Source organism: Leucopleurus acutus (assembly GCF_964270905.1).
Source record: "Leucopleurus acutus genome assembly, chromosome: X".
Classification (NCBI taxonomy): Eukaryota; Metazoa; Chordata; class Mammalia; order Artiodactyla; family Delphinidae; genus Leucopleurus; species Leucopleurus acutus.
Genome location: NC_139148.1, coordinates 131,326,871 through 131,353,971, shown reverse-complemented (window position 1 = coordinate 131,353,971; position 27,101 = coordinate 131,326,871). Strand labels below are relative to the sequence as shown.

Below are 27,101 nucleotides of genomic sequence, written 5' to 3'. Positions count from 1 at the left end.
TTGCACTGAACTCCACAGACTTCCAACACCACATTTACTGACATCTGTACCAATATACTGTCCAGTTTTGCACTTGATCCCATCCTTTCTCCCTTCATAAAAAATGTTGCTTCAGCAAGTCCCTTGTTCTCTCTTACATCATCAGTTTCTCACTCTCCACCAGATTAGTCTCACCAGCATCGATCAAGCTATTGATTAGAACAGGGTAGTGGTGGTGAAAATCAAAAGGAATGTAAGGATGTTGATTATAATTTAAAGATAAGCAGAGGGGCTTGCTGTTAGATTGAGTATGGAGAGGTTTGTCCTGAGCAACCAGGTGGATGATAGTGACATTTAATGAGATGTGGAAGGCTTGAAGCAGAACAGATTTATTTGAGGAAACACTCAAGGGTCTGCTTTGTACATATTTAATTTGAGATGCCTATTAGAGATCCAAGTTGTGCTTTTTAAAAATTTCTTTTAATTTTTTTTGGCTGCATTGGGTCTTAGTTGCAGCACGAGGGATCTTCATTGAGGCCTGCAGGATCTTTTCATTGCAGCGCACGGGCTCTTCGTTGTGGCGTGCGGGCTTCTCTCTAGTTGTGGCATGCTGGCTCCAGGGCACGTGGGCTCTGTAGTTTGTGGCACATGGGGTCTCTAGTTGAGGCTTGCGAGCTCAGTAGTTGTGGCACATGGGCTTAGTTGCCCCGTGGCATGTGGGATCTTAGTTCCCCGACCAGGGATCGAACCCACGTCCCCTGCATTGGAAGGTGGATTCTTTACCACTGGACCACCAGGGAAGTCCCCAAGTTGAGATGTTGAGTAGGCAGTTAGATATATGAGTCTGGAATCCAAGGAAGAGGTCTGTGCTAAAGATATAAATTTAGGAGTTATGAGCTTATTAATAGCATTCAAATAAGACTTGATGGGATGATAAGGGAGTGAAAGTAGATGTAAACCGTGCCCACTTTATGCTAGGTCCCCAAAGGGCTACATCCTCAAAGTAATGGTAAACCAGTTAACTTGCACTTCATTGACTTACAGCCCAGTTTTCTGTCATCTGTGTTGTCCATGAAATCTCTATTCTTGATCAAAATTTAAGCATGTCTTGGATTGGCAGTGCCTGCAGACATCTGGCTGAAGAATACATAAAACCTCTCTAGTATAAGAAACCAACATTCTAGGCCTCAAGTTATTTTCACAAATATTCCAGATACAACTCCTAGCACGCAAAGATACTGGGTATGAAATAAAACAAGAAAAATAAGCAAGAAACCACAACTAAGGAGTCCACATGCTGCAACTAAGGAGCCGGCGAACTGCAACTAAGACCCAGTGCAACCAAATAAATAAATAAATATTTTTTAAAAATCTAAGTACTCAGTTAAGTAGAAAGGAAACTTTAAAGCAAGAGGTTTGTAGAGATAAGGAGGAAGTGTTATAATAATAAAACAGTCAATTCAATAGGCAGCCATACATTCCTAAATTACTATGAACCTAATAATATAGTTTTAAAATACATAAAGCAAAACTTGACAGACTTAAATAGAGAAATAGATAAATTCTCAATCATTATCATCACTTCTATTCAATACTGTACTGAACACTCAAGCAGTAAACACATATAAAACGTATAAAGGTTGAAAAGAAAGAAATAAAACTGTCCTTGAGTACGGATGATATGATTTTATACATATAAAAAATGTTTACAAATAAGTGATTAGAATTAACTAGGAAGGTTAGCAGGTTTGTAGAATTGAAAATCAATATACAAAATCTATTATATATCGATATATAGTAGCAGCAGACAGGTAGAAAATGAAATTAAAAGAACATGTCATTTACAATGGAATGAAATAGTAACAAGTACGTAGAAATAAGTATGACAAAAATTTTTCAAGACCTCTATGGAAAAACCTATGGAAATTTATTGGGAAACTTTAAAGAAGACCTAAGTAGATGCCAAGATATACCATGTACATGTACTGGAAAATGCGATATTATGAAAATGTAAACTATCCCCAAACCGATCTATAGATTCGGCACAACCTATGTGAAAATCTCAACAAGTATTTTCTCTTGCAGAACTCAACAAGCCTGATTTTAAAGTTACTAAGAAAATGCAAAGCACCAAGAATAGCCAAGACCCTCTTGAGGAAAAGGAACAAGATAGGAGGAATTGCTGTATAACACATTGAGACTTATTTTAAATCTATAGTAATGTGATAATTGGCTTAGGAGTAAACAAATAGGTCAGTGAAAGAGAACAGAAAATCCAAAACTAGACTCACACATTTATAGGCATTTGATTTATGGAAAAGGTGTCACAGAAGAGCAGTTTTCAATAAATGTGCTGAAATTTTTTGATATCCATATGGAAATACATTAAACTGGATCCCTAACTCGCACTATACACAAAAATCCACTAACAGTGGGTTACAAGTCTAAACATAAATATAAAACCTTAAATCTCTTAGAAAGAAAAAAAGTAAAAGAATATCTTAATAACTTCAGGGTAGGAAAAGAAAGAGAATTGATATCAAGATACAAAAAGCACTAACCGTGAAGAATTTTTAAATAAATTTCACTACATTAAAATTATGACTTTATGCTCATCCAAAGATAACAAAAAGAGAATGAAAAAATAGCCACAGAAGGGAAGATGTTTGCAGCACAAAAGGCCAACGAAGACTTATATCAAGAATGTATAGAGTACTCCTTTGAATCAATAAGAAAAAAAGGCTGATTATCCAATAGAAAAATTGGCACAAAAAAGAAGAAAACAAACTTGGATAGGCAATTCCACAAGAGGAAATCCAAATGGCTACTACCCATAAGAAATTAACCTCATTATTAATCAGGGAAATGCAAAATAAAACCACAGAGACACTGCTGTGCAACCACTAGAATGGCCAAAAATGTAAAAACACAGTCAATGTCAAGTGTTTGTGAAGATTTGGAGCAAATGGAACTCTCATACATTGCTGATGAAAATGGAAAATGGTGCAGTTCCACTCCTAGATATGTGCCCAGCAGAAATTCATAGGAAGGTTCATAGCAGGACTATGTATAAGCACCAAAAATTACTCAAATGCACATGATTGCGTTATATTCACACAATGGAATACTATACAGCAATAGGAATGAACAAACTATAGCTACACACAACAACATAGACGAATCACAACCATAATGCTGAGTAAAAAATATCACAAACAAAAGAATGTATGCAGTATGGTTCCATTTGCATACTTCAAAAATAGGCAAAACTAAGCTATATTCTTTAGGTATGTATACATAAGGGGTACGGTTATGAACAAAATCAAATAATTATAAACATCAGAATGGGGGTTACACTTAGTGGGAAGGGAGAGGATGTGATTGAAAAGGCAGATAACAGTGAGTCTTCTGGGCTGCTGGCAAAGTTCTTGATCTTAGTGGTGGTTGCATTTTTTGTATCAAAAGCATTTATGTTTTATGCACTTTATTCCATAGTTTTAGTTCACAGTTTTTACAGAATTTTTAAAAAGCAAAGAAAAGTGGTCCAAGGACTGAACACTGAGGCTCTCATATTTAGAGTATGTTTATAAACCCTACATCCATTCAACGTTCAACAAATCTTTTTTGAGCACCTACTATGTGGCAGGCACTTGTTCCAGCTGCTGGGAGTACAACAGTGGACAAAACAGACAAATCCCCCTGCTTTCATGGATCTTATATACTAGAGAAGCCTGGAGAGAGTATGTCAAGGAGGATGGAGTGGCTAACTATGCAAAATGTTGCTTACATGTTGAGTAAGATGAGGACATAAAATTGACTATTGGCTTTGATAAGCCACTTCCATGATTTTGTTACCACCTAAATATAATCTTCATCTAGACCTCTTTTGTGAACTCCCCGTCTCCATGTATTTCCCAATATAATTCCCATAGATACCCCATGTGTCCAAAACTGTACACAGCAACCTACCCTTCTAGGGCTCTCCATCTCAGTGAACTGCATCACCATCCACCCATTTGCCCAAATCAGAAACCGGGAGGTTATCTCTAATCCCTCTTTCTCCCTCCCTTCTCCATTACATTTCCAATTCATCATCAATTCTACCAAATGTATCTCAAACACAGGGAACACAACAATGTGAGGCATTTCTACCCACCTGGTCCATGAGGATATTGCTTTTCCTCTGCTTTTTTCTCCAGAGCTGAGAATGGAGGTGTCCCTCAGTTCAAAAAGGTGGTATTTGAGGAATATGCTGATGGCTCCTTTACTCAGCCCTTATACCGCGGAGAACTAAATGAACATTTGGGACTCTTGGGACCATATATAAGAGCAGAAGTCGAAGACAACATCATGGTAAGTTGAGGACAATGAAATTACAAGAAAATTAATCCCGTGTGTGTATTTTAGATTTCTGATTCTAAAAATAATGGCCATAAAAAAGAATGAAATAATGCCATTTGTAGCAACATGGATGGAACTAGACATTGTCATACTGAGTGAAGTCAGACAGAGAAAGAGAAATATCATAAGATATCGCTTATATATGAAATCTTTAAAAAGGGTACAAATGAATTTATTTACAAAACAAATAGAGTCACAGTTGTAGAAAACAAAACTTATGGTTACCAAGGGGGAAGGGGGGAGGGAGGGATACATTGGGAGATCAGGATTGACATATACACACTACTATATATAAAATAGATAACTAGTAAGAACCTGCTGTATAGCACAGGGAACTCCACTCAATACTCTGTAATGACCTATATGGGAAAAGAATCTAAAAAAGAGTGGATAGGGCTTCCCTGGTGGCGCAGTGGTTGAGAGTCCGCCTGCCGATGCAGGGCACATGGGTTCGTGCCCCGGTCCCGGAAGATCCCACATGCCGTGGAGCGTCTGGGCCCGTGAGCCATGGCCGCTGAGCCTGCGCGTCTGGAGCCTGTACTCTGCAACGGGAGACGCCACAACAGTGAGAGGCCCGCGTACTGCAAAAAAAAAAAAAAGAGTGGATACATGTATATGTATAAGTGATTCACTATGCTGTACACCTGAAACGAACACAACATTGTAAATCAACTATACTCCAATAATTTTTTTAAACAAAAATAATGTATTCTCACTTTTGAAAAAGTTTAAAGTATAGAAAATAAGGAAGTTGAAAAATAATACCATAATTATCATTTTGCTGTATGTTCTTATGTTTTTCCTATGTATTCTCTTTATGTATTCAAAATTACACAATGGCTCATCCTTCTTTTTTAAATAAATACGTCATAAACATTTCTTATGTCATTAAAAACACTTCCTACACACACACACACACATATATATATATATATATATATTTTTTTTTTTTTTTTTTTTTTTTTGCGGTACTCGGGCCTCTCACTGTTATGGCCTCTCCCGATGCGGAGTACAGGCTCCAGACGCGCCGGCTCAGCGGCCTTGGCTCACGGGCCCAGCCGCTCCGCGGCATGTGGGATCTTCCCGGACCGGGGCACGAACCCGTGTCCCCTGCATCGGCAGGCGGACTCTCAACCACTGCGCCACCAGGGAAGCCCCCTACATATATTTTTTTAACATCTTTATTGGAGTATAATTGCTTTACAATGGTGTGTTAGTTTCTGCTTTACAACAAAATGAATCAGTTATACATATACATATGTTCCCATATCTCTTCCCTCTTGCGTCTCCCTCCCTCCAACCCTCCCTATCCCACCCCTCCAAGCGGTCACAAAGCACCGAGCTGATCTCCCTGTGCTATGCGGCTGCTTCCCACTAGCTATCTACCTTACGTTTGGTAGTGTACTTATGTCCATGCCTCTCTCTCGCTTTATCACAGCTTACCCTTCCCCCTCCCCATATCCTCAAGTCCATTCTTTAGTAGGTCTGTGTCTTTATTCCTGTCTTACCCCTAGGTTCTTCATGACATTTTTTTTCTTAAATTCCGTATATATGTGTTAGCATACGGTATTTGTCTCTCTCTTTCTGACTTACTTCACTCTGTATGACAGACTCTAGGTCTATCCACCTCATTGCAAATAGCTCAATTTCGTTTCTTTTTATGGCTGACTAATATTCCATTGTATATATGTGCCACATCTTCTTTATCCATTCATCCGATGATGGACACTTAGGTTGTTTCCATCTCCGGGCTATTGTAAATAGAGCTGCAATGAACATTTTGGTACATGACTCTTTCTGAATTATGGTTTCTTCAGGGTATATGCCCAGTAGTGGGATTGCTGGGTCATATGGTAGTTCTATTTGTAGTTTTTTAAGGAACCTCCATACTGTTCTCCACAGTGGCTGTATCAATTTACATTCCCACCAACAGTGCAAGAGGGTTCTCTTTTCTCCACACCCACTCCAGCATTTATTGTTTCTAGATTTTTTGATGATGGACATTCTGACTGGTGTGAGATGATATCTCATTGTAGTTTTGATTTGCATTTCTCTAATGATTAGTGATGTTGAGCATTCTTTCATGTGTTTGTTGGCAGTCTGTATATCTTCTTTGGAGAAATGTCTATTTAGGTCTTCTGCCCATTTTTGGATTGGGTTGTTTGTTTTTTTTGTTATTAAGCTGCATGAGCTGCTTATAAATTTTGGAGATTAATCCTTTGTCGGTTGCTTCATTTGCAAATATTTTCTCCCATTTTGAGGGTTGTCTTTTAGTCTCGTTTATGGTTTCCTTTGCTGTGCAAAAGCTTTGAAGTTTCATTAGGTCCCATTTGTTTATTTTTGTTTTTATTTCCATTTCTCTAGGAGGTGGGTCAAAAAGGATCTTGCTGTGATTTATGTCATAGAGTGTTCTGCCTATATTTTCCTCTAAGAGTTTGATAGTGTCTGGCCTTACATTTAGGTCTTTAATCCATTTTGAGCTTATTTTTGTGTATGGTGTTAGGGAGTGATCTAATCTCATACTTTTACATGTACCTGTCCAGTTTTCCCAGCACCACTTATTGAAGAGGCTGCCCTTTCCCCACTGTATATTCCTGCCTCCTTTATCAAAGATAAGGTGACCATATGTGCGTGGGTTTATCTCTGGGCTTCCTATCCTGTTCCATTGAGCTATGTTTCTGTTTTTGTGCCAGTACCATACTGTCTTGATTACTGTAGCTTTGTAGTATAGTCTGAAGTCAGGGAGTCTGATTCCTCCAGCTCTATTTTTCTTTCTCAAGATTGCTTTGGCTATTTGGGGTCTTTTGTGTTTCCATACAAATTCTGAAATTTTTTGTTCTAGTTCTGTGAAAAATGCCAGTGGTAGTTTGATAGGGATTGCATTGAATCTGTAGATTGCTTTGGGTAGTAGAGTCATTTTCACAATGTTGATTCGTCCAATCCAAGAACATGGTATATCTCTCCATCTGTTGGTATCATCTTTAATTTCTTTCATCAGTGTCTTATAGTTTTCTGCATACAGGTCTTTTGTCTCCTTAGGTAAGTTTATTCCTAGATATTTTATTCTTTTTGTTGCAGTGATAAATGGGAGTGTTTTCTTGATTTCACTTTCAGATTTTTCATCATTAGTGAATAGGAATGCCAGAGATTTCTGTGCATTAATTTTGTATCCTGCTACTTTACCAAATTTGTTGATTAGCTCTAGTAGTTTTCTGGTAGCATCTTTAGGATTCTCTGTGTATAGGATCATGTCATCTGCAAACAGTGACAGCTTTACTTCTTCTTTTCTGATTTGCATTCCTTTTATTTCCTTTTCTTCTCTGATTGCTGTGGCTAAAACTTCCAAAAATATGTTGAATAATAGTGGTGAGAGTGGGCAACCTTGTCTTCTTCCTGATCTTAGTGGAAATGCTTTCAGTTTTCCACCATTGAGGACGATGTTGGCTGTGGGTTTGTCATATATGGCCTTTATTACATTGAGGAAAGTTCCCTCTATGCCTACTTTCTGCAGGTTTTTTTATCATAAATTGGCGTTGAATTTTGTCAAAAGCTTTCTCTGCATCTATTGAGATGATCATATGGTTTTTCTCCTTCAATTTGTTAATATGGTGTATCACGTTGATTGATTTGCGCATATTGAAGAATCCTTGCATTCCTGGAATAAACCCCACTTGATCATGGTGTATGATCCTTTTAATGTGCTGTTCGATTCTCTTTGCTAGTATTTTGTTGAGGATTTTTGCATCTATGTTCATCAGTGATATTGGCCTGTAGTTTTCTTTCTTTGTGACATCTTTGTCTGGTTTTGGTATCAAGGTGATGGTGGCCTCGTAGAATGAGTTTGGGAGTGTTCCTCCCTCTGCTATATTTTGGAAGAGTTTGAGAAGGATAGGTGTTAGCTCTTCTCTAAATGTTTGATAGAATTTGCCTGTGAAGCCATCTGGTCCTGGGCTTTTGTTTGTTGGAAGATTTTTAATCACAGTTTCAATTTCAATGCTTGTGATTGGTCTGTTCATATTTTCTATTTCTTCCTGATTCAGTCTTGGAAGGTTGTGCTTTTCTAAGAATTTGTCCATTTCTTTCAGGTTGTCCATTTTATTGGCATAGAGTTGCTTGTAGTAATCTCTCATGATCTTTTTTATTTCTGCAGTGTCAGTTGTTACTTCTCCTTTTTCATTTCTAATTCTATTGATTTGAGTCTTCTCCCTTTTTTTCTTGATGAGTCTGGCTAATGGTTTATCTATTTTGTTTATCTTCTAAAAGAACCAGCTTTTAGTTTTATTCATCTTTGCTATCGTTTCCTTCATTTCTTTTTCATTTATTTCTGATCTGATTTTTATGATTTCTTTCCTTCTGCTAACTTTGGGGGTTTTTTGTTCTTCTTTCTCTAATTGCTTTAGGTGCAAGGTTAGGTTGTTTATTCGAGATGTTTCCTGTTTCTTAAGGTAGGATTGTATTGCTATAGACTTCCCTCTTAGAACTGCTTTTGCTGCATCCCATAGATTTTGGGTCGTCGTGTCTCCATTGTCATTTGTTTCTAGGTATTTTTTGATTTCCTCTTTGATTTCTTCAGTGATCACTTCGTTATTAAGTAGTGTATTGTTTAGCCTCCATGTGTTTGTATTGTTTACAGATCTTTTCCTGTAATTGATATCTAGTTTCATAGCATTGTGGTCAGAAAAGATACTTGATACAATTTCAGTTTTCTTATATTTACCAAGGCTTGATTTGTGACCCAAGATACGATCTATCCTGGAGAATGTTCCATGAGCACTTGAGAAAAATGTGTATTCTGTTGTTTTTGGATGGAGTGTCCTATAAATATCAATTAAGTCCATCTTGTTTAATGTATCATTTAAAGCTTGTGTTTCCTTATTTATTTTCATTTTGATTGATCTGTCCATTGATGAAAGTGGGATGTTAAAGTCCCCTACTATGAATGTGTTACTGTCGATTTCACCTTTTATGGCTGTTAGTATTTGCCTTATGTAATGAGGTGCTCCTATGTTGGGTGCATAAATATTTACAATTGTTATATCTTCTTCTTGGATCCCTTGATCATTATGTAGTGTCCTTCTTTGTCTCTTCTAATAGTCTTTATTTTTAAGTCTATTTTGTCTGATATGAGAATTGCTACTCCAGCTTTCTTTTGGTTTCCATTTGCATGAAATATCTTTTTCCATCCCCTTACTTTCAGTCTGTATGTGTCTCTAGGTCTGAAGTGGGTCTCTTGCAGACAGCAAATATATGGGTCTTGTTTTTCTATCCATTCAGCCAGTCTGTGTCTTTTGGTGGGAGCATTTAATCCATTTACATTTAAGGTAATTATCAATATGTATGTTCTTATTCCCATTTTCTTATTTGTTTTGGGTTCGTTATTGTAGGTCTTTTCCTTCTCTTGTGTTTCTTGCCTAGAGAAGTTCCTTTAGCATTTGTTGTAAAGCTGGTTTGGTGGTGCTGAACTCTCTCAGCTTTTGCTTGTCTGTAAAGGTTTTAATTTCTCCATCAAATCTGAATGAGATCCTTGCTGGGTAGAGTAATCTTGGTTTTAAGTTTTTCTCTTTCATCACGTTAAATATGTCCTGCCACTCCCTTCTGGCTTGCAGAGTTTCTGCTCAAAGATCAGCTGTTAACCTTATGGGGATTCCCTTGTGTGGTATTTGTTGTTTTTTCCTTGCTGCTTTTAATATATTTTCTTTGTATTTAATTTTTGACAGTTTGATTAATATGTGTCTTGGCGTGTTACTCCTTGGATTTATCCTCTATGGGACTCTCTGTGCTTCCTGGACTTGATTAACTATTTCCTTTCCCATATTAGGGAAGTTTTCAACTATAATCTCTTCAAATATTTTCTCAGTCCCTTTCTTTTTCTCTTCTTCTTCTGGAACCCCTATAATTCGAATGTTGGTGTGTTTAATGTTGTCCCAGAGGTCTCTGAGACTGTCCTCAGTTCTTTTCATTCTTTTTTCTTTATTCTGCTCTGCAGTAGTTATTTCCACTATTTTATCTTCCAGGTCACTTACCCGTTCTTCTGCCTCAGTTATTCTGCTATTGAGCCCTTCTAGAGTATTTTTAATTTCATTTATTGTGTTGTTCATCGTTGCTTGTTTCATCTTTAGTTCTTCTAGGTCCTTGTTAAACGTTTCTTGCATTTTCTCTATTCTGTTTCCAAGATTTTGGATCATCTTTACTATCATTATTCTGAATTCTTTTTCAGGTAGACTGCCTGTTTCCTCTTCATTTGTTAGGTCTGGTGGGTTTTTACCTTGCTCCTTCATCTGCTGTGTGTTTTTCTGTCTTCTCATTTTGCTTGTCTTACTGTGTTTGGGGTCTCCTTTTTGCAGGCTGCGGGTTCGTAGTTCCCGTTGTTTTTGGTGTCTGTCCCCAGTGGCTAAAGTTGGTTCAGTGGGTTGTGTAGGCTTCCTGTTGGAGGGGACTAGTGCCTGTGTTCTGGTGGATGAGGCTGGATCTTGTCTTTCTGGTGGGCAGGTCCACGTCTGGTGGTGTGTTTTGGCGTGTCTGTGGACTTATTATGATTTTAGGCAGCCTCTCTGCTAATGGATGGGGTTGTGTTCCTGTCTTGCTAGTTGTTTGGCATAGGATGTCCAGCACTGTAGCTTGCTGGTTGTTGAGTGAAGCTGGGTGCTGGTGTTGAGATGGAGATCTCTGGGAGATTTTCGCCATTTGATATTATGTGGGGCTGGGAGGTCTCTTGTGGACCAGTGTCCTGAAGTTGGCTCTCCCACCTCAGAGGCACAACACTGACTGCGGACTGCAGCACCAAGAGTGTTTCGTCCACACGGCTCAGAATAAAAGGGAGAAAAGTAGAAAGAAAGAATTAGTAGAAGCAGAAAGAAACAAAGAAACAAAGAAACAAAGGAGGGAGGGAAGGAGGGAGGAAGGAAGGAAGGAAGGAAGGTAGGAGGGAAGGAAGGAAAAGAAGAAAGAAAGAAGATAAAGTAAAATAAAGTAAGATAAAATTAATAAAGTTATTAAAATAAAAAAAATAATTATTAAGAGAAAAAAAACGGACAGATAGAACCCTAGGACAAATGGTGGAAGCAAAGCTATACAGACAAGATCTCACACAGAAGCATACACATACACATTCACAAAAAGAGAAAAAGGGGAAAAAATATATATCTTTGCTCCTAAAGTCCACCTCCTCAATGTGGGATGATTGGTTGTCTATTCAGGTATTCCACCGATGCAGGTACATCAAGTTGATTGTGGAGCTTTAATCCGCTGCTTCTGAGGCTGCTGGGAGAGATTTCCCTTTCTCTTCTTTGTTCGCACAGCTCCCGGGGCTCAGCTTTGGATTTGGCCCCGCCTCTGCGTGTAGGTCGCCGGAGGGCGTCTGTTCTTCGCTCAGACAGGACGGGGTTAAAGGAGCCACTGATTCGGGGTCTCCGGCTCCCTCAGGCCGGGGAGGAGGGAGGGGCACGGAGTGCGGGGCGGGCCTGCGGCGGCAGAGGCCAGCGTGACGTTGCCCCAGCCTGAGGCGCGCCGTGCGTTCTCCTGGGGAAGTTGTCCCTGGATCCCGGGACCCTGGCGGTGGCGGGCTGCACAGGCTCCCCGGAAGGGAGGTGTGGATAGTGACCTGTGCTCGCACACAGGCTTCTTGGTGGCGGCAGCAGCAGCCTTGGCGTCTCATGCCCGTCTCTGGGGTCCGTGCTTTTAGCCGCGGCTCGCGCCCGTCTCTGGAGCTCCTTTAAGCAGCGCTCTGAATCCCCTCTCCTCGCGCACCAGGAAACAAAAACCCTACGTATATTTTTAAATGATGGAATATTAGTCCATTATATGATTTTATGGTTTACTTAACCATCTACTTTGAACAACCTTTTAGATAGTTTCTTTTTTTTTTTTTTTTACTATTTAAGTAATGCTGCAGCCACAACCCTTTTCCTAGGATAAAATTCCAGGAGTGCAATGTACATAAACATTTTAAGATTTTCTCTAATGAATTATCTATTAATGTTCTTTGCATAGTTGAAATTTTTGGAGGGAGTGCTTTTCTTGTTCATTTATATTACCTTGTATATTATATAGATCATTGATATATTAATGATCATTGATCACTTTAGTGAATAATATTTTTCCAAGTTTGTTTTCTCTTAATTTTGCATATAATGGTTTTTAAAATAAAACAGGTTTGAAATTTTAGGTAGTAACCCATAAATCTTTCCTTTATGACACTTTCATAGCTTTTTTGTTTATTAAAATCCTTCCCTATACAGAGATTTTTTTTTCTTAAAATCACCTATACTTTTTTCAACTTTCTTTTACAGTTTAATTTCTTAACATTTAACTTTTTAATCCATTGATAATTCCTGTAGACTAGAATTTGTTTTTGGTGTGTGTGAGCCAAAGATCAAGGTAGTTTTATTTTTTCCAGAAACAGTCATCCATTGTCCCAATTGATTGTTTACATGAAGGATATAGGAGGATCTAAAATTATGGGATTGTGAGTGAATTTTTTTCTGACTTCAATTTTATTTTACTTTCCATATGTCGCATGAAAATGTATAATTTTTTTTAATTTGAAAAACAAGTCTTCTTTAAATATCGTAAGTATTCATCCTGGCATTTGTCATGAAGAACCTTAATTTAAGAGTATCAGTTCCTGGAGTTAGGGTCTCTTAAAACCCCTGTGGTGATATTTTCCCTTTTACTTTGGAATTGCTTTTAAGTATTTAGAAATTTTCTCCTTTGCAACCTTGAGTTCATGCCATAAAGATTTTGGAATTCAAAAATGTCTCAGTTTCTTTTGTAGATCTTTAGGTTTGGGTTCTAACAACATCCATACTCTGTACCATTTCCTCCAGCTATTAAAAACCTGGATAAAACCCCCCCAAATCGGCATTGCTATTAGGGATATAAACCCTAACCTAAGAACTTTACAAGATCTTAAAACATAACACTTGCTTTTATTTATTTCTTTTCTTTTTTTTCTTGCTCTGCAGGTAACATTTAAAAACCAGGCATCTCGTCCCTACTCCTTCTATTCTAGCCTTATTTCTTATGAGGAAGATCAGAGGCAAGGAGCAGAACCTAGAAAAAAGTTTGTCGAGCCTAATGAAACCAAAACTTACTTCTGGAAAGTGCAGCATCATATGGCACCAACTACAGATGAGTTTGACTGCAAAGCCTGGGCGTATTTTTCTGATGTTGATCTGGTAAGCAGGTCTGTGTTGTGCTGGCCTTTTTCTGGTTTAAAAGAAAGAGGCTTTGTGTTATGTTGGAAGTTTGGTATTTATCCTAAGCATAATGGGAAGCTTTAAATAGGGGAGGTGTCATCATATTTATGGCTTAGACATATCGCTCTGGAATCTACTGAAGAGGAAGAAATTGTACTGTGGGAAGATGGGGAGTGGGTTGGAGTGGCATAAAAGTTGATGAGAAATCCACTCTGGTTCATGGGTGAGAGAACTTTTGCTCACAGGACTGGTGTCTTTCAGGAAAAAGATGTGCACTCAGGCTTGATTGGACCCCTTCTGATCTGCCGCACAAACACTCTGAGCGCTGCCCATGGGAGACAAGTGACAGTGCAGGAATTTGCTCTGTTTTTCACTATTTTTGATGAGACCAAGAGCTGGTACTTCACTGAAAACATGGAAAGGAACTGCAGGGCTCCCTGCAACATCCAGATGGAGGACCCCACTTTTAGAGAAAAGTATCGCTTCCATGGTAATATATTCCACACCCAAATATTACTCGCTGTGAAATGAACCTTGAGCCTGAGGTTTCGACATTGTATGATTTGAGACTATATGTATGGGAGTGGAATCCTCATAGGGATCAATATTTTTTGACTGGAGTGGAGGGAAAGACACTTATACAATAGATTTTAACAGCTTTCTCTGTGTTCTTTCTCCAGCAATCAATGGCTATGTGATGGATACACTACCTGGTTTAGCAATGGCTCAGGATCAAAAGATCCGATGGTATCTGCTCAGCATGGGCAGCAATGAAAATATCCATTCTATTCATTTCAGTGGACATGTGTTCACTGTACGGAAAAAGGAGGAGTATAAAATGGCAGTCTACAACCTCTACCCGGGTACGAGCCACTTCGTGCTCTTTCTTCAACTTACTGTGCTTGCTGAAAACCTACTTTAAAGGTCTGTGCCCTGGGGATATGTCCAGTGAACAAAGCAGACCAACTCCCTGCTCTCGGGTAGCTTACTTTTTCAAGTAACTTTACCCTACAGAGAGATAATAAATAGATTAGCAAGTGAACATGATAATTTCAGATACAGATGATGTGCTATAAAGAAATAGAACAGAATAAATGGATAATTGATGTCACAGCACTTTCCTAGGAAAAAGGGATTTTTCTACCACCTCAAATCAAATCCCACATGGCACCAGTAGTTTCCCAAAGACTGATTTGTTTATGTATGAAAGCAATATATTGATTAAGCACTCCTCACAATGTTGATCAAAACATAATTTCATTTTAGTTCTCCAGTGTCCCTTTAAAACAGGTTTAATAGTGGAAGTAAACTTCCCCTGTTTCTGTGTAAAAATTCTGATAAGCCCAGTGACTTTAATCTCACTTTTTTTTTAAACATCTTTATTGGAGTATAGTTCCTTTACAGTGGTGTGTTAGTTGCTGCTGTATAACAAAGTGAATCAGCTATACGTATACTTATATCCTCATATCCCCTCCCTCTTGCGTCTCCTTCCCACCCTCCCTATCCCACCCCTCTAGGTGGTAACAAAGCACCGAGCTGATCTCCCTGTGCTATGCAGCTGCTTCCCACTAGCTATCTATTTTACATTTGGTTGTATATATAAGTCCATGCCACTCTCTCACTTCGTCCCAGCTTACCCTTTCCCCTCCCTGTGTCCTCAAGTCCATTCTCTGTGTCGCTTCTTTATTCCTGTCCTGCCCCTAGGTTCTTCAGGACCTTTTTTTTTTAAATTCTATATATATGTGTTAGCATATGGTATTTGTTTTTCTCTTTCGGACTTACTTCACTCTGTACAACTGACTCTGGGTGCATCCACCTCACTACAAATAACTCAATTTCATTTCTTTTTATGGCTGACTAATATTCCATTGTATATATGTGCCACATCTTCTTTATACATTCCTCTGTCGATGAACACTTAGGTTGCTTCCATGTCCTGGCTATTGTAAATAGTGCTGCAGTGAACATAGTGGTACATGACTCGTTTTGAATTATGGTTTTCTCAGAGTATATGCCCAGTAGTGGGATTGCTGGATCATATGGTAGTTCTATTTTTAGTTTTTTAAGGAACCTCCATACTGTTCTCCATAGTGGCTATATCAATTTATATTCTCACCAACAGTGCAAGAGGGTTCCTTTTCTCCACACCCTCTCCAGCATTTATTGTTTCTAGACTTTGATGATGGCCATTCTGACCAGTGTGAGATGATATCTCATTGTAGTTTTGATTTGCATTTCTCTAATGATTAGTGATGTTGAGCATCCTTTCATGTGCTTGTTGGCAATCTGTATATCTTCTTTGGAGAAATGTCTGTTTAGGTCTTCTGCCCATTTTTGGGTTGAGTTGGTTTATTTTTGATATTGAGCTGCATGAGCTGCTTCTATATTTGAGAGATTAATCCTTTGTCAGTTGCTTCGCTTGCAGATATTTTTCTCCCAATCTGAGGGTTGTCTTCTCGTCTTGTTTATGGTTGCCTTGGCTGTGCAAAAGCTTTGAAGTTTCATTAGGTCCCATTTGTTTATTTTTGTTTTTATTTCCATTTCTCTAGGAGGTGGTCAAAAAGGATCTTGCTGTGATTTATGTCATAAGGTGTTCTGCCTATGTTTTCCTCTTAAGAGTTTTATAGTGTCTGGCCTTACATTTAGCTCTTTAATCCATTTTGAATTTATTTTTGTGTATGGTGTTAGGAAGTGTTTTGTTTGTTTGTTTGTTTTTGCGGTATGCAGGCCTCTCACTGTTGTGGCCTCTCCCATTGTGAGCACAGGCTCCGGACACGCAGGCTTAGCGGCCATGGCTCACGGGCCCAGCTGCTCCACAGCATGTGGGATCTTCCCGGACCGGGGCACGAACCCATGTCCCCTGCATCGGCAGGTGGACTCTCAACCACTGCGCCACCAGGGAAGCCCAGAAAGTGTTTTAATTTCATTCTTTTACATGTAGCTCTCCAGTTTTTCCAGCACCACTTATTGAAGAGGCTCTCTTTTCTCCATTGTATATTCTTGTCTCCTTTTTCAAAGATAAGGTGACCATATGTGCGTGGGTTTATCTCTGGGCTTTCTGTCGTGTTCCATTGATCTATACTTCTGTTTTTGTGCCAGTACCATACTGTCTTGATGACTGTAGCTTTGTAGTATAGTCTGAAGTCAGGGAGTCTGATTCCTCCACCTCCATATTTCTTTCTCAAGATTGTTTTGGCTATTCGGGGTCTTTTGTGTCTCCATACAAACTTTAAGATTTTTTGTTCTAGTTCTGTGAAAAATGCCATTGGTAGTTTGATAGGGATTGCATTGAATTTGTAGATTGCTTTGGGTAATATAGTCATTTTCACAATGTTGATTCGTCCAATCCAAGAACATGGTATATCTCTCCATCTGTTTGTATCATCTTTAATTTCTTTCATCAGTGTCTTATAGTTTTCTGCATAGAGGTCTTTTGTTTCCTTAAGTAGGTTTATTCCTAGGTATTTTATTCTTTTTGTTGCAATGTAAATGGAAGTGTTTCCGTAATTTCTCTTCAGATATTTTTGTCACTAGTGTATAGGAATGCCAGAGATTTCTGTGCATTAATTTTGTATCCTGCTACTTTACCAAATTCATTGATTAGCTCTAGTAGTTTTCTGGTGGCATCTTTAGGATTCTCTGTGTATAGTATCATGTCATCTGCAAACAGTGACAGTTTTACTTTTCTTTTCCGATTTGGATTCCATTTATTTCTTTTTCTTCTCTGATTGCCGTGGCTAAAACTTCCAAAATTATGTTGAATAATAGTGGTGAGTGGGCACCCTTGTCATATTCCTGATCTTACAGGAAGTATTTTCAGTTTTTCACCATTGAGAATGATGGTGGCTGTGGGCTTGTCATATATGGCCATATATTGCCATATATGGCCCATATATGGTTGAGGTAAGTTCCCTCTATGCCTACTTTCTGGAGCGTTTTTATCATAAATTGGCGTTGAATTTTGTCAAAAGCTTTCTCTGCATCTATTGAGACGATCATATGGTTTTCCTCCTTCAATTTGTTAATATGGTGTATCACGTTGATTGATTTGCGTATATTGAAGAATCCTTGCATTCCTGGAATAAACCCCACTTGATCATGGTGTGTGATCCCTTTAATGTGCTGTTGGATTCTGTTTGCTAGTATTTTGTTGAGGATTTTTGCATCTATGTTCATCAGTGATATTGGCCTGTAGTTTTCTTTCTTTGTGACATCCTTGTCTGGTTTTGGTATCAGGGTGATGGTGGCCTCGTAGAATGAGTTTGGGAGTGTTCCTCCCTCTGCTATATTTTGGAAGAGTTTGAGAAGGATGGGTGTTAGCTCTTCTCTAAATATTTGATAGAATTCGCCTGTGAAGCCGTCTGGTCCTGGGCTTTTCTTTGTTGGAAGATTTTTAATCACAGTTTCAATTTCAGTGCTTGTGATTGGTCTGTTCATATTTTCTATTTCTTCCTGATTCAGTCTTGGCAGGTTGTGCATTTCTAAGAATTTGTCCATTTCTTCCAGGTTGTCCATTTTATTGGCATAGAGTTGCTTGTAGTGATCTCTCATGATCTCTTTTATTTCTGCAGTGTCAGTTGTTACTTCTCCTTTTTCATTTCTAATTCTATTGATTTGAGTCTTCTCCCTTTTTTTTTTGATGAGTCTGGCTAATGGTTTATCAATTTTGTTTATCTTCTCAAAGAACCAGCTTTTAGTTTTATTGATCTTTGCTATAGTTTCCTTCATTTCCTTTTCATTTATTTCTGATCTGATCTTTATGGTTTCTTCCCTTCTGCTAACTTTGGGGTTTTTTGTTCTTCTTTCTCTAATTGATTTAGGTGTAATGTGTGGGGTTGTGTTCCTGTCTCGCTAGTTGTTTGGCATGGGGCATCCAGCACTGGAGTTTGCTGGTCATTGAGTGGAGCTGGGTCTTAGCGTTGAGATGGAGATCTCTGGGAGAGCTCTCGCCGTATGATATTACATGGGCCCGGGAGGTCTCTGGTGGTCCAATGTCCTGAACTCGGCTCTCCTACCTCAGAGGCTCAGGCCTGACACCCAACGGGAGCACCAAGACCCTGTCAGCCACACGGCTCAGAAGAAAAGGGAGAAAAAAAGGAAAGAAGGAAAATAAATAAATAAAATAAAATTATTAAAATTTTAAAAAATTATTAAAATTAAAAAGCAATTTAAAAAAAAGAAGAGGGCAACCAAACCAATAAACAAATCCACCAGTGATAACAAGTGCTAAAAACTATACTAAAAAAAAAATGGACAGACAGAACTGTAGGACAAATGGTAAAAGCAAAGCTATACAGACAAAATCACACAAAGAAGCTACACACGCACACTCACAAAAGGAGAAAAAGGGGAAATATATATATATATAAAAAGGAAGAGAGCAACTAATCAATAAACAAATCCACCAGTGATAACAAGCTCTGAATGCCAAACTAACATAACACAAAACCAGAAGCAAATTGCTGCAGGAAGCACACCCCAAGGCTGCAGCTGCTCCCAAAGTCTGCCTCCTCAATGTGGGATGACTGGTTGTCTGTTCAGGTGTTCCACAGATGCAGGTACGTCAAGTTGACTGTGCAGCTTTAATCCGCTGCTCCTGGGGCTGCTGGGAGAGATTCCCCTTTCTCTTCTTTGTTCGCACAGCTCCCGGGGCTCAGCTTTGGCTTTGACCCCGCCTCTGCGTGTAGGTCTCCTGAGGGCATCTCTTCCCCACCCAGACAGGACGGGGTTACAGGAGCAGCTGATTAGGGGGCTCCGGCTCACTCGGGCCAGGGGGAGGGAGGGGTTCGGATGCGGGGCGAGCCTGCAGCGCACTAGCCGTGGTGCACTAACCCCCTGCAGGCTGTGTTCACTCCGCCAACCCCAGTCCTCTCCCTGCGCTCCGACCGAAGCCCGAGGCTCAGCTCCCAGCCCCGCCCGCCCCGGCGGGTGAGCAGACAAGCCTCTCGGGCTGCTGAGTGCCGGTCGGCACCGATCCTCTGTGCGGGAATCTCCCCGCTTTGCCCTCCGCACCCCTGTGGCTGTGCTCTCCTCCGTGGCTCCGAAGCTTACCCCCTCCGCCACCCACAGTCTCCGCCCGCGAAGGGGCTTCCTAGTGTGCGGAAACCTTTCCTCCTTCACAGCTCCCTCCCACTGGTGCAGGTCCCGTCCCTATCCTTTTGTCTCTCTTTTTTCTTTTTTCTTTTGCCCTACCCAGGTACGTGGGGAGTTTCTTGCCTTTTGGGAGGTCTGAGGGCTTCTGCCAGCATTCAGTAGGTGTTCTGTAGGGGTTGTTCCACATGTAGTTGTATTTCTGATGTATTTGCGGGGGGTAAGGAGATCTCCACGTCTTACTCCTCTGCCATCTTGAAGCTCCTCCTACCATACTCTGCTCACTCTTAAGTAATAAACAGTCCTGCAGTCACTTTACATCACAAATATAGTTCAGGTTACAAATTACAATGTCTACTCCAAGATATTAATCAAAATTCTGAACTTGATTTAAGTTCAGTATCTCGTCCTCCAAGTTGGTTGAGTTTTCTGTCTCGCTACCTTATGCTTCCCCCTGCACTCCTGGCTGTTGCTGGTCTGAACCGCAGCGGGGCAAGGGCAGAGGCGAGGGATGGCACCACTGTCTGCACCAGGCAGATATTTCCATCTGACTCTGTGTTTGGTGGGGTACTTTCAGGGGCTCCTCAGAGACTCCCTTTTGGGGCCGTCCCTCATGAAATCCCCTTGACCTGGTTGTTTCCACCTTTATTCTGATTCCTCAGCCCCTCCTGGAGTTACTTTACCCCTCAAGGCAGGGAGCCCACATCTCGTCAATGAGAAATACACCTCTGGCTTCGGAAAGCACTGAGTGCAGGCCAATCTTTCTCCTGTCTCCACCACCAAAGCATCCCATCACCCAGTCTCTCCCATTTCCTGGGGTCAGTACTCAATTTCCAGGGCCTCCAGCTGTAGGGGTCACATGCCAAGCACTCTGGGTTTGAGGGGTCCAAGAATGGTGCGACTGACTTGGGTAGATCTCCTTTGATATTCTGCATAAGCCAGTGTATCTTATGCCCATTTGTGTGAAAAGAAATAATTTTTGTTCCTTTTGGTTTTGATAAGGTGTTTTTGAGACGGTGGAAATGCTACCATCCAAAGTTGGAATTTGGCGGATAGAATGTCTTATTGGCGAGCACCTGCAAGCTGGGATGAGCACGCTCTTCCTGGTGTACAACAGGAGTGAGTGGCACCTACCTCTATACCTCTTTCCCCCTTCCTAGGACGGTTGCTTTTGTCAGGAAATGAATACCAGCTCACAGTCATTTCCAAATCTAAAATGAGTATTGCTGGTAGAAATCATCAGAGCCCTCAGAGGAGGGCAGATATGCTTGAAGCTTGGAACACTCTGACCCTGAAGCTCCAAGAGCAAAGTTTGAAACTTAGTTTTGGTTCAGTTACCAAAGATCATTTGGAAGAATTTGAGTTTTCACCCTAAACAAGTAGGAGAACCACTGGTCTACTTACGTATTGACCCTAGTTTCCTCAGCTGCACAATGCGAGTAGCAGTAGCACCTACCTGTTGGAGTGACTTAAATGATATAGTACAATAAAATATTCAGTACAGTTCTTGGCACATAGTAAACACTAAAAAATATGAGCATTTGTTGGTGTTCTCATTGACTTGCATTTGTGCAGCTATACTTTCTGCACTTCTAACTATTGTGCTCCCTTCATGTGATTTCAGAATGTCAGACTCCACTGGGAATGGCTTCTGGACGCATTAGAGATTTTCAGATTACAGCTTCAGGACAATATGGTAAATACGATTCCTTTCTCGTAAAGCACTGGGCTGATTATATCTTTTTTATTTCTATTGGAAAGATTCAGATAACCAATCCATCTCCATAGGTGCCTTTCGAATCTATTTTCTCTTCTCCATTTCCCAGTGTGAGCATCTTAATTCAGGCCATCATCACTTCTCACCTGAGTAATGCCACTGCCTCCTTAAATGTCCTGCCTGCCTTCCATATGGCTTCCCTTGAGTCCATTCTCTTCACTGTAGCAAGAAGCTACATTTTTCTGTGAGCAGTGATAGAAAACTTGAACTGGATCTAGAGAGAGTTCTCAAACTACAGCCCGCAGGCCACATCCAGCCCATCACTTGATTTTGTATGGCCTTCAGGCTAAGAATCACTTTTCTATTCTTAAATTATTGGGGGAACAAAACAAAAGAAGAATAATATTTCATGACATGTGAAAATTATATGAAATTCTAATTTCACTGTCCATAAAGAAGCCACACCCTTTCATTTACAATCATCTGTGGCCGCTTTTGCTCTACAACAGCATTTAAGTAATTGCAACAAGACAAGATGATCTGCAAAGGTTAAATTATTTACAGAAAAAAGTTGGCCAAACTCTGTTTTAGAGGGAAAAAATTGCATTTGAAAAACAGACAAACAAATTGCTGGAGGAATTACCAAATTGTAAGGCCACTTTGAAAAAAAAAAGAAAAGAAAAAGAGGGCTTCCCTGGTGGCGCAGTGGTTGAGAGTCCATCTGCTGATGCAGGGGACACGGGTTCGTGCCCCGGTCCGGGAGGATCCCACATGCCGCGGAGCGGCTGGGCCCGTGAGCCATGGCCGCTGAGCCTGCGCGTCCAGAGCCTGTGCTCCGCAACGGGAGAGGCCACAACAGTGAGAGGCCCGCGTACCGCAAAAAAAAAAAAAAAAAAAGAAAGAAAAAGAGGCTTGAAAGTTATATACTAAAATAGTATTATTTTTCTCTGGGCGGAAGTATGTTGTTTTTTACTTCTTTTATTTTTATTTTTACTTACGTTTTATTTTTATATTTTATTTTCTAATTTTTCTCCAGTGAACATACATTAGGTAATAAAGAAATAATAATATTATTTGATAGTGATGGTAACACATTCCAGTATTAGCTAACTAGAGGTACTAACAATCAACAAAATTATTAAATTTTAGAAAATACAATGGACAACAAGGACAGGCCTGGTAGTAGTCATTGATGAGAGTTCTCAGTCTACAGCCCGCAGGCCACATTGGTAGTCATTGATACTAATATGCTTTATGCCTTTAACGTCTCCACAGCTAGCATTAACCTTTCTCAAGAGAGTAATTTTATTCCTAAATGACTAGGACCAACCCAGCTGAATCTAATCTCTCTCCCCTTTCTTGGGCAAAGGACAGTGGGCCCCAAAGCTGGCCAGACTTCATTATTCTGGATCAATCAATGCCTGGAGCACCAAGGACCCCTTTTCCTGGATCAAGGTTAGAAAATGCATCGCATTCCATCACATCACACATTCCTCTTGCAAGCTCAAAGCGTTTTATAGTTATATATCTCCTTTATACCAAAGTCATTTTCATCAAACTCCATGTAATAGACGAGGAAAGAACTGAAGAATAGAGTGGTTTATGATTTGTACCAAAAGAGTCAGGAATGAAAGACTCAGGAATAGAATTGAGTACACTGTGTTTTTAATCTTTCTGTTGGGATTAGAATCTCTGAATATTTTCTATAACATTGAACTTACCACCTCCCAAGACTGTATTCTATCTTTAGATGCCTTCAACTGCCTAGATGTCCTTGAGTCCTCCAGTCCCTTCATTTTAATACAAAAACAAATGGCTCAATCCCCCATCCCACAAGCCAAGAAAATGTGGCTTCTTCATTTTCTAAAACTGAATCTTTCTTCTTCACATTTCTACACCACCCAGTAGTAAGAAACACCTACTGAAGTTAGTCCAATCTGATAAACCAACTTGGAGCCATAACTGAAAGTGTCCTAGATTAACTCAATTTCTTTTTAAATGACCCAGCCTTTCGTATTTTCTCACTTCCCCATTTCCTCTGGAGCAGTGCTGTCCAATAGAAATGTAATGTGACCCACAAATGCAAACCACACATGTAATTTTACATTTTCTAGTAGCTGCATTAAAAAAAGGAACATCGTTAAAATGAAAATCATTTTAATAATACATTTTCTTGGGAATTCCCTGGTGGTCCAGTGGTTAGGACTCTGTGCTTTCAGTGCTGAGGGCCTGGGTTCAATCCCTGGTTGGGGAACTAAGATCCTGCAAGCTACACAGCACAGCCAAAAAATAACAATAATAATAATACATTTTCTTTAACACGAAATATCCAAAAATATTTTCACGTCAACATGGGATCAGTCAGGACTAATTACACACTTTTTACCACCTACTTCCCCCACCTGCATCCTCTTCTAGTCCGTCAGCTTTCATCTTTTTCTCAGTCAGCTGAGGAAATTCCCCTACATACTTTACTCCTTTGCAAGATTGCATCTGCTCTCCTATTTTCCCTGAGGGTAAAATGATAAATAGGGGACTTCCCTGGTGGCGCAGTGGTTAAGCATCCGCCTGCCAGTGAAGGGGACACAGGTTTGAGCCTTGGTCCGGGAAGATCCCACATGCCGCAGAGCAGCTAAGCCAGTGTGCCACAACTACTGAGCCTGCGTTCTAGAGCCTGCGAGCCACACCTAATGAGCCCACGTGCCACAACTACTGAAGCCCACGTGCCTAGAGCCCATGCTCTGCAACAAGAACCCACCGCAATGAGAAGCCTGCGCACCGCAACAAAGAGTAGCCCCCGCTTGCCGCAACTAGAGAAAGCCCACACGCAGCAACGAAGACCCAACGCAGCCAAAGATAAATTAATTAATTAATTTTAAAAATTAAAATAAAATAATAAATAGGGATCAGGGAAAGATGAGCTAGCTTACCAGCAAGCAGACACAAAGAGTACATCTGTTAATGCCACATCAGCTCATTTGTTTTTGTTTTGTAGGCACTGCCAATTATGACTCAATTTGACCTGACCGCTAATTCCTAAGTATTTTTTTTGTTTGTGAAGCTGCCAAACCAGATGTTCTCACCTTGTATTTCTTTGGTTATCACTTTCAACTTTATATGTATCACCGCATAGTGGACATTTTAATCTATTTGGCTGCCCTGCATCTGTTCTATGTATTTCCTTTTTGTAATAGCATCCTCATTTCTATTTGGGGAAATCTATCTGCCTCACTGGATACAGTCTGATGAGACTAGTAAACAGAGCACCTTTTCCAAGCATAGCCAAAGAACCCTGAGTGATACAGCCTATTAAATTTCCGCTTCTTAGATTTGGCCAGTGTTCCAGCTTGCCAAGCTCTGTCTCCCAAAGTATTCTCTAGTCTTCCAGTTTCACACAGTTTACTGACTTGATCAGTAAACTTTTTTATACTTTATCAAAATCATGATCAAAATATTAAAGTATACAGGGCTTCCTTACTATGTACTGAAAACAAATCAAGCGACTAAATCCCTATCACAACAATCTTTATTTCAGGTAAGGAAGGTGAAGCACAGAAAAGTTAAATAACTTGTCCCATGTCACACAGCCAATAAGTGGCATAAGCAACTGAAAGTACCGGGTACAAAATCATGACTTATGTTGAACTGTACTGTTTCTTTGTGTAGCTGTAAACAAATAAAACGTATATATAATATATATTCTGTTTCCCCAACTCAAATTTAAGTTCCATGAGGGCAGGACTCTTTTTTTAATTGTTCACGACTCTATTCCCAGTACCTAGAACAGTGCTTGGCACATAACAAATGCTAAAAATATATTCTTTGAATGAATGAGTGTATGTATAGATGGAGCTTACAGTCAACTGAAAAAGATAGTCATTAAGCACAAGAGTCATGACCAGTCCAATCTGGGAGAAGTTAAGTTTGACTGGCTTGTTAGGGCAGTAACAGATGTCAAAATTCCTGTAATAGCTACTGCCTTGTAATGCTTGCGTGACCCATGCCCGCCTCTTTAAGACCCACTGTTATTCACTCATTCATTCCAAAACATGTGCTAAGCATCAGTATTACGTCAGCTGCTACGTTAGGTGCTGGGGCTAGAGAGAATATAAAAGCTAACAGGTAGTAACTGTTCCGTTACTGCTCAGCAGTGAGCTCAGCACATGTAATGTATTAACTCTTTAATCCTCTGGTAACCTTTTGCCATAAATACCATCATTCCCTCCACTTTACAGATAAAGAAATTGAGACATAGAGAGGTTAGGTGACTCAGACAGGTTTACTGCATTAAGGATCTCAGTCTAACAAGGAAGGCAAAAAGCATGAAAACTTTACAATGTGGTGCAATAATTTACTATAATGAAATTATATATAAAGTGAAATGGAAACAGAGAAGAAGCCGCACTAAATTTGTGCAGCACAAAGGATGTGTGCAGAGGAAATTGGAGCTCAATGATGTGGAAGTGATTTCCTTTGTCAGGAAGTAGTCTGGGAACTCAGTGAGCACATTTCCTACACGTTCCCATCATTTATTCCACAGCTTCACATGCATCCACATTTCAGCATTGGTCTCTGCTTCACCTGCACCTCCAAGGTAATACTGGGTGTATCTGTATCCATGTAGATTCTTCTTAAGCTGATAAATGATTTCAGAAGGTGGTACATACATTTAAAATAAAGGGTTGTTTTCATCTGTAGGTGGATCTGTTGACACCAATGATTATTCACAGCATCATGACCCAGGGCGCCCGTCAGAAGTTTTCCAGCCTCTACATCTCTCAATTTATCATCATGTATAGCCTTGATGGAAAGCAGTGGCGGAGTTATCGAGGGAATTCCACTGGGACCTTAATGGTATGTAATTAGTCCTTTTAAGAGAATGCATGAATCTTTTAAAGAGCTTTTGACAGATTTCAGGTATGGAACAAACACTCATAGCTTCTACAAATTTAACCCCCCAAAAAAGAATTTTCCACTCATGGGCAATAGGAGTGACTATGGACATATGGACAAAAAAGTGGTAGCATCAAGGATCTCATAGGTAATAGAAATGAACAGGTGCTCTGTTGAGAGAAACATGTGATTCCTGACTGGGTAGATTGATAAGATTGTCAGTTTGCTTATGGATATTCTAGGTTTGAAGTGACAAAAGGGCAAGCGGGCTCAAAACCGTAGCTTCATCATCTACTTTTCCCTCATTCTTGCACCCCCTGATGAACAGCCACACATCCAGCCAACTCTTCCTTGGTAACACCTCTCCCATCTCTTCTGTTTCATTTATACAGTTGTTACTGCAGCCCGAGGCCCCATCACCTCACACTTGACGTATTATGTTACATTCCTAACTAGTCTTCTTCTGTTTCTAGTCTCTTCTCTAATAAAAGCTGCACATCGTTTTGGGGATCATACTATCAGTCCCCTGCCTAAACCTTTCAATGTCTCCCTCTTGTCTTCAGAATAAGGTTCAAATCCTAAAATGGCCCCATGCAAGATGACTTCTGTTTGCCCCTTCAGATCCGTTTTCCTGCTTCGCTACCACGCCTCTTCTTCTGTGAGCCTGGCATGTGTGGAATATCAGGGTATTTCTTCCCTTGGCTGTAACTCTCCACTGAAGGCCACTGCTCCCCTCAAAGTGGTTTTCTCTACATGTCCCAGTTACTATCGCTGAGTTGCCGATGACCCCAAAACTTAGCGTCATGAGAAAAGCCCATTTCGTT

The 27,101-nt window shown here is 40.0% G+C and overlaps 1 protein-coding gene across 1 annotated transcript in view; it reads left to right on the top strand.

Annotated features, from left to right (window-relative positions):
• Nucleotides 1-27,101, top strand: part of F8 (coagulation factor VIII) — a gene marked incomplete at its 3' end in the record, with an annotated part of 118,257 nt that overhangs the window by 67,344 nt on the left and 23,812 nt on the right. Inside the window, exons 15-22 of the mRNA XM_082865421.1 lie at nucleotides 4,179-4,332; nucleotides 13,344-13,556; nucleotides 13,839-14,067; nucleotides 14,258-14,440; nucleotides 20,670-20,786; nucleotides 21,292-21,363; nucleotides 22,754-22,839; nucleotides 26,083-26,238. Of these exons, the coding sequence (XP_082721547.1) occupies nucleotides 4,179-4,332; nucleotides 13,344-13,556; nucleotides 13,839-14,067; nucleotides 14,258-14,440; nucleotides 20,670-20,786; nucleotides 21,292-21,363; nucleotides 22,754-22,839; nucleotides 26,083-26,238 (1,210 nt within the window). The remainder of the gene's footprint in view (nucleotides 1-4,178; nucleotides 4,333-13,343; nucleotides 13,557-13,838; nucleotides 14,068-14,257; nucleotides 14,441-20,669; nucleotides 20,787-21,291; nucleotides 21,364-22,753; nucleotides 22,840-26,082; nucleotides 26,239-27,101) is intronic.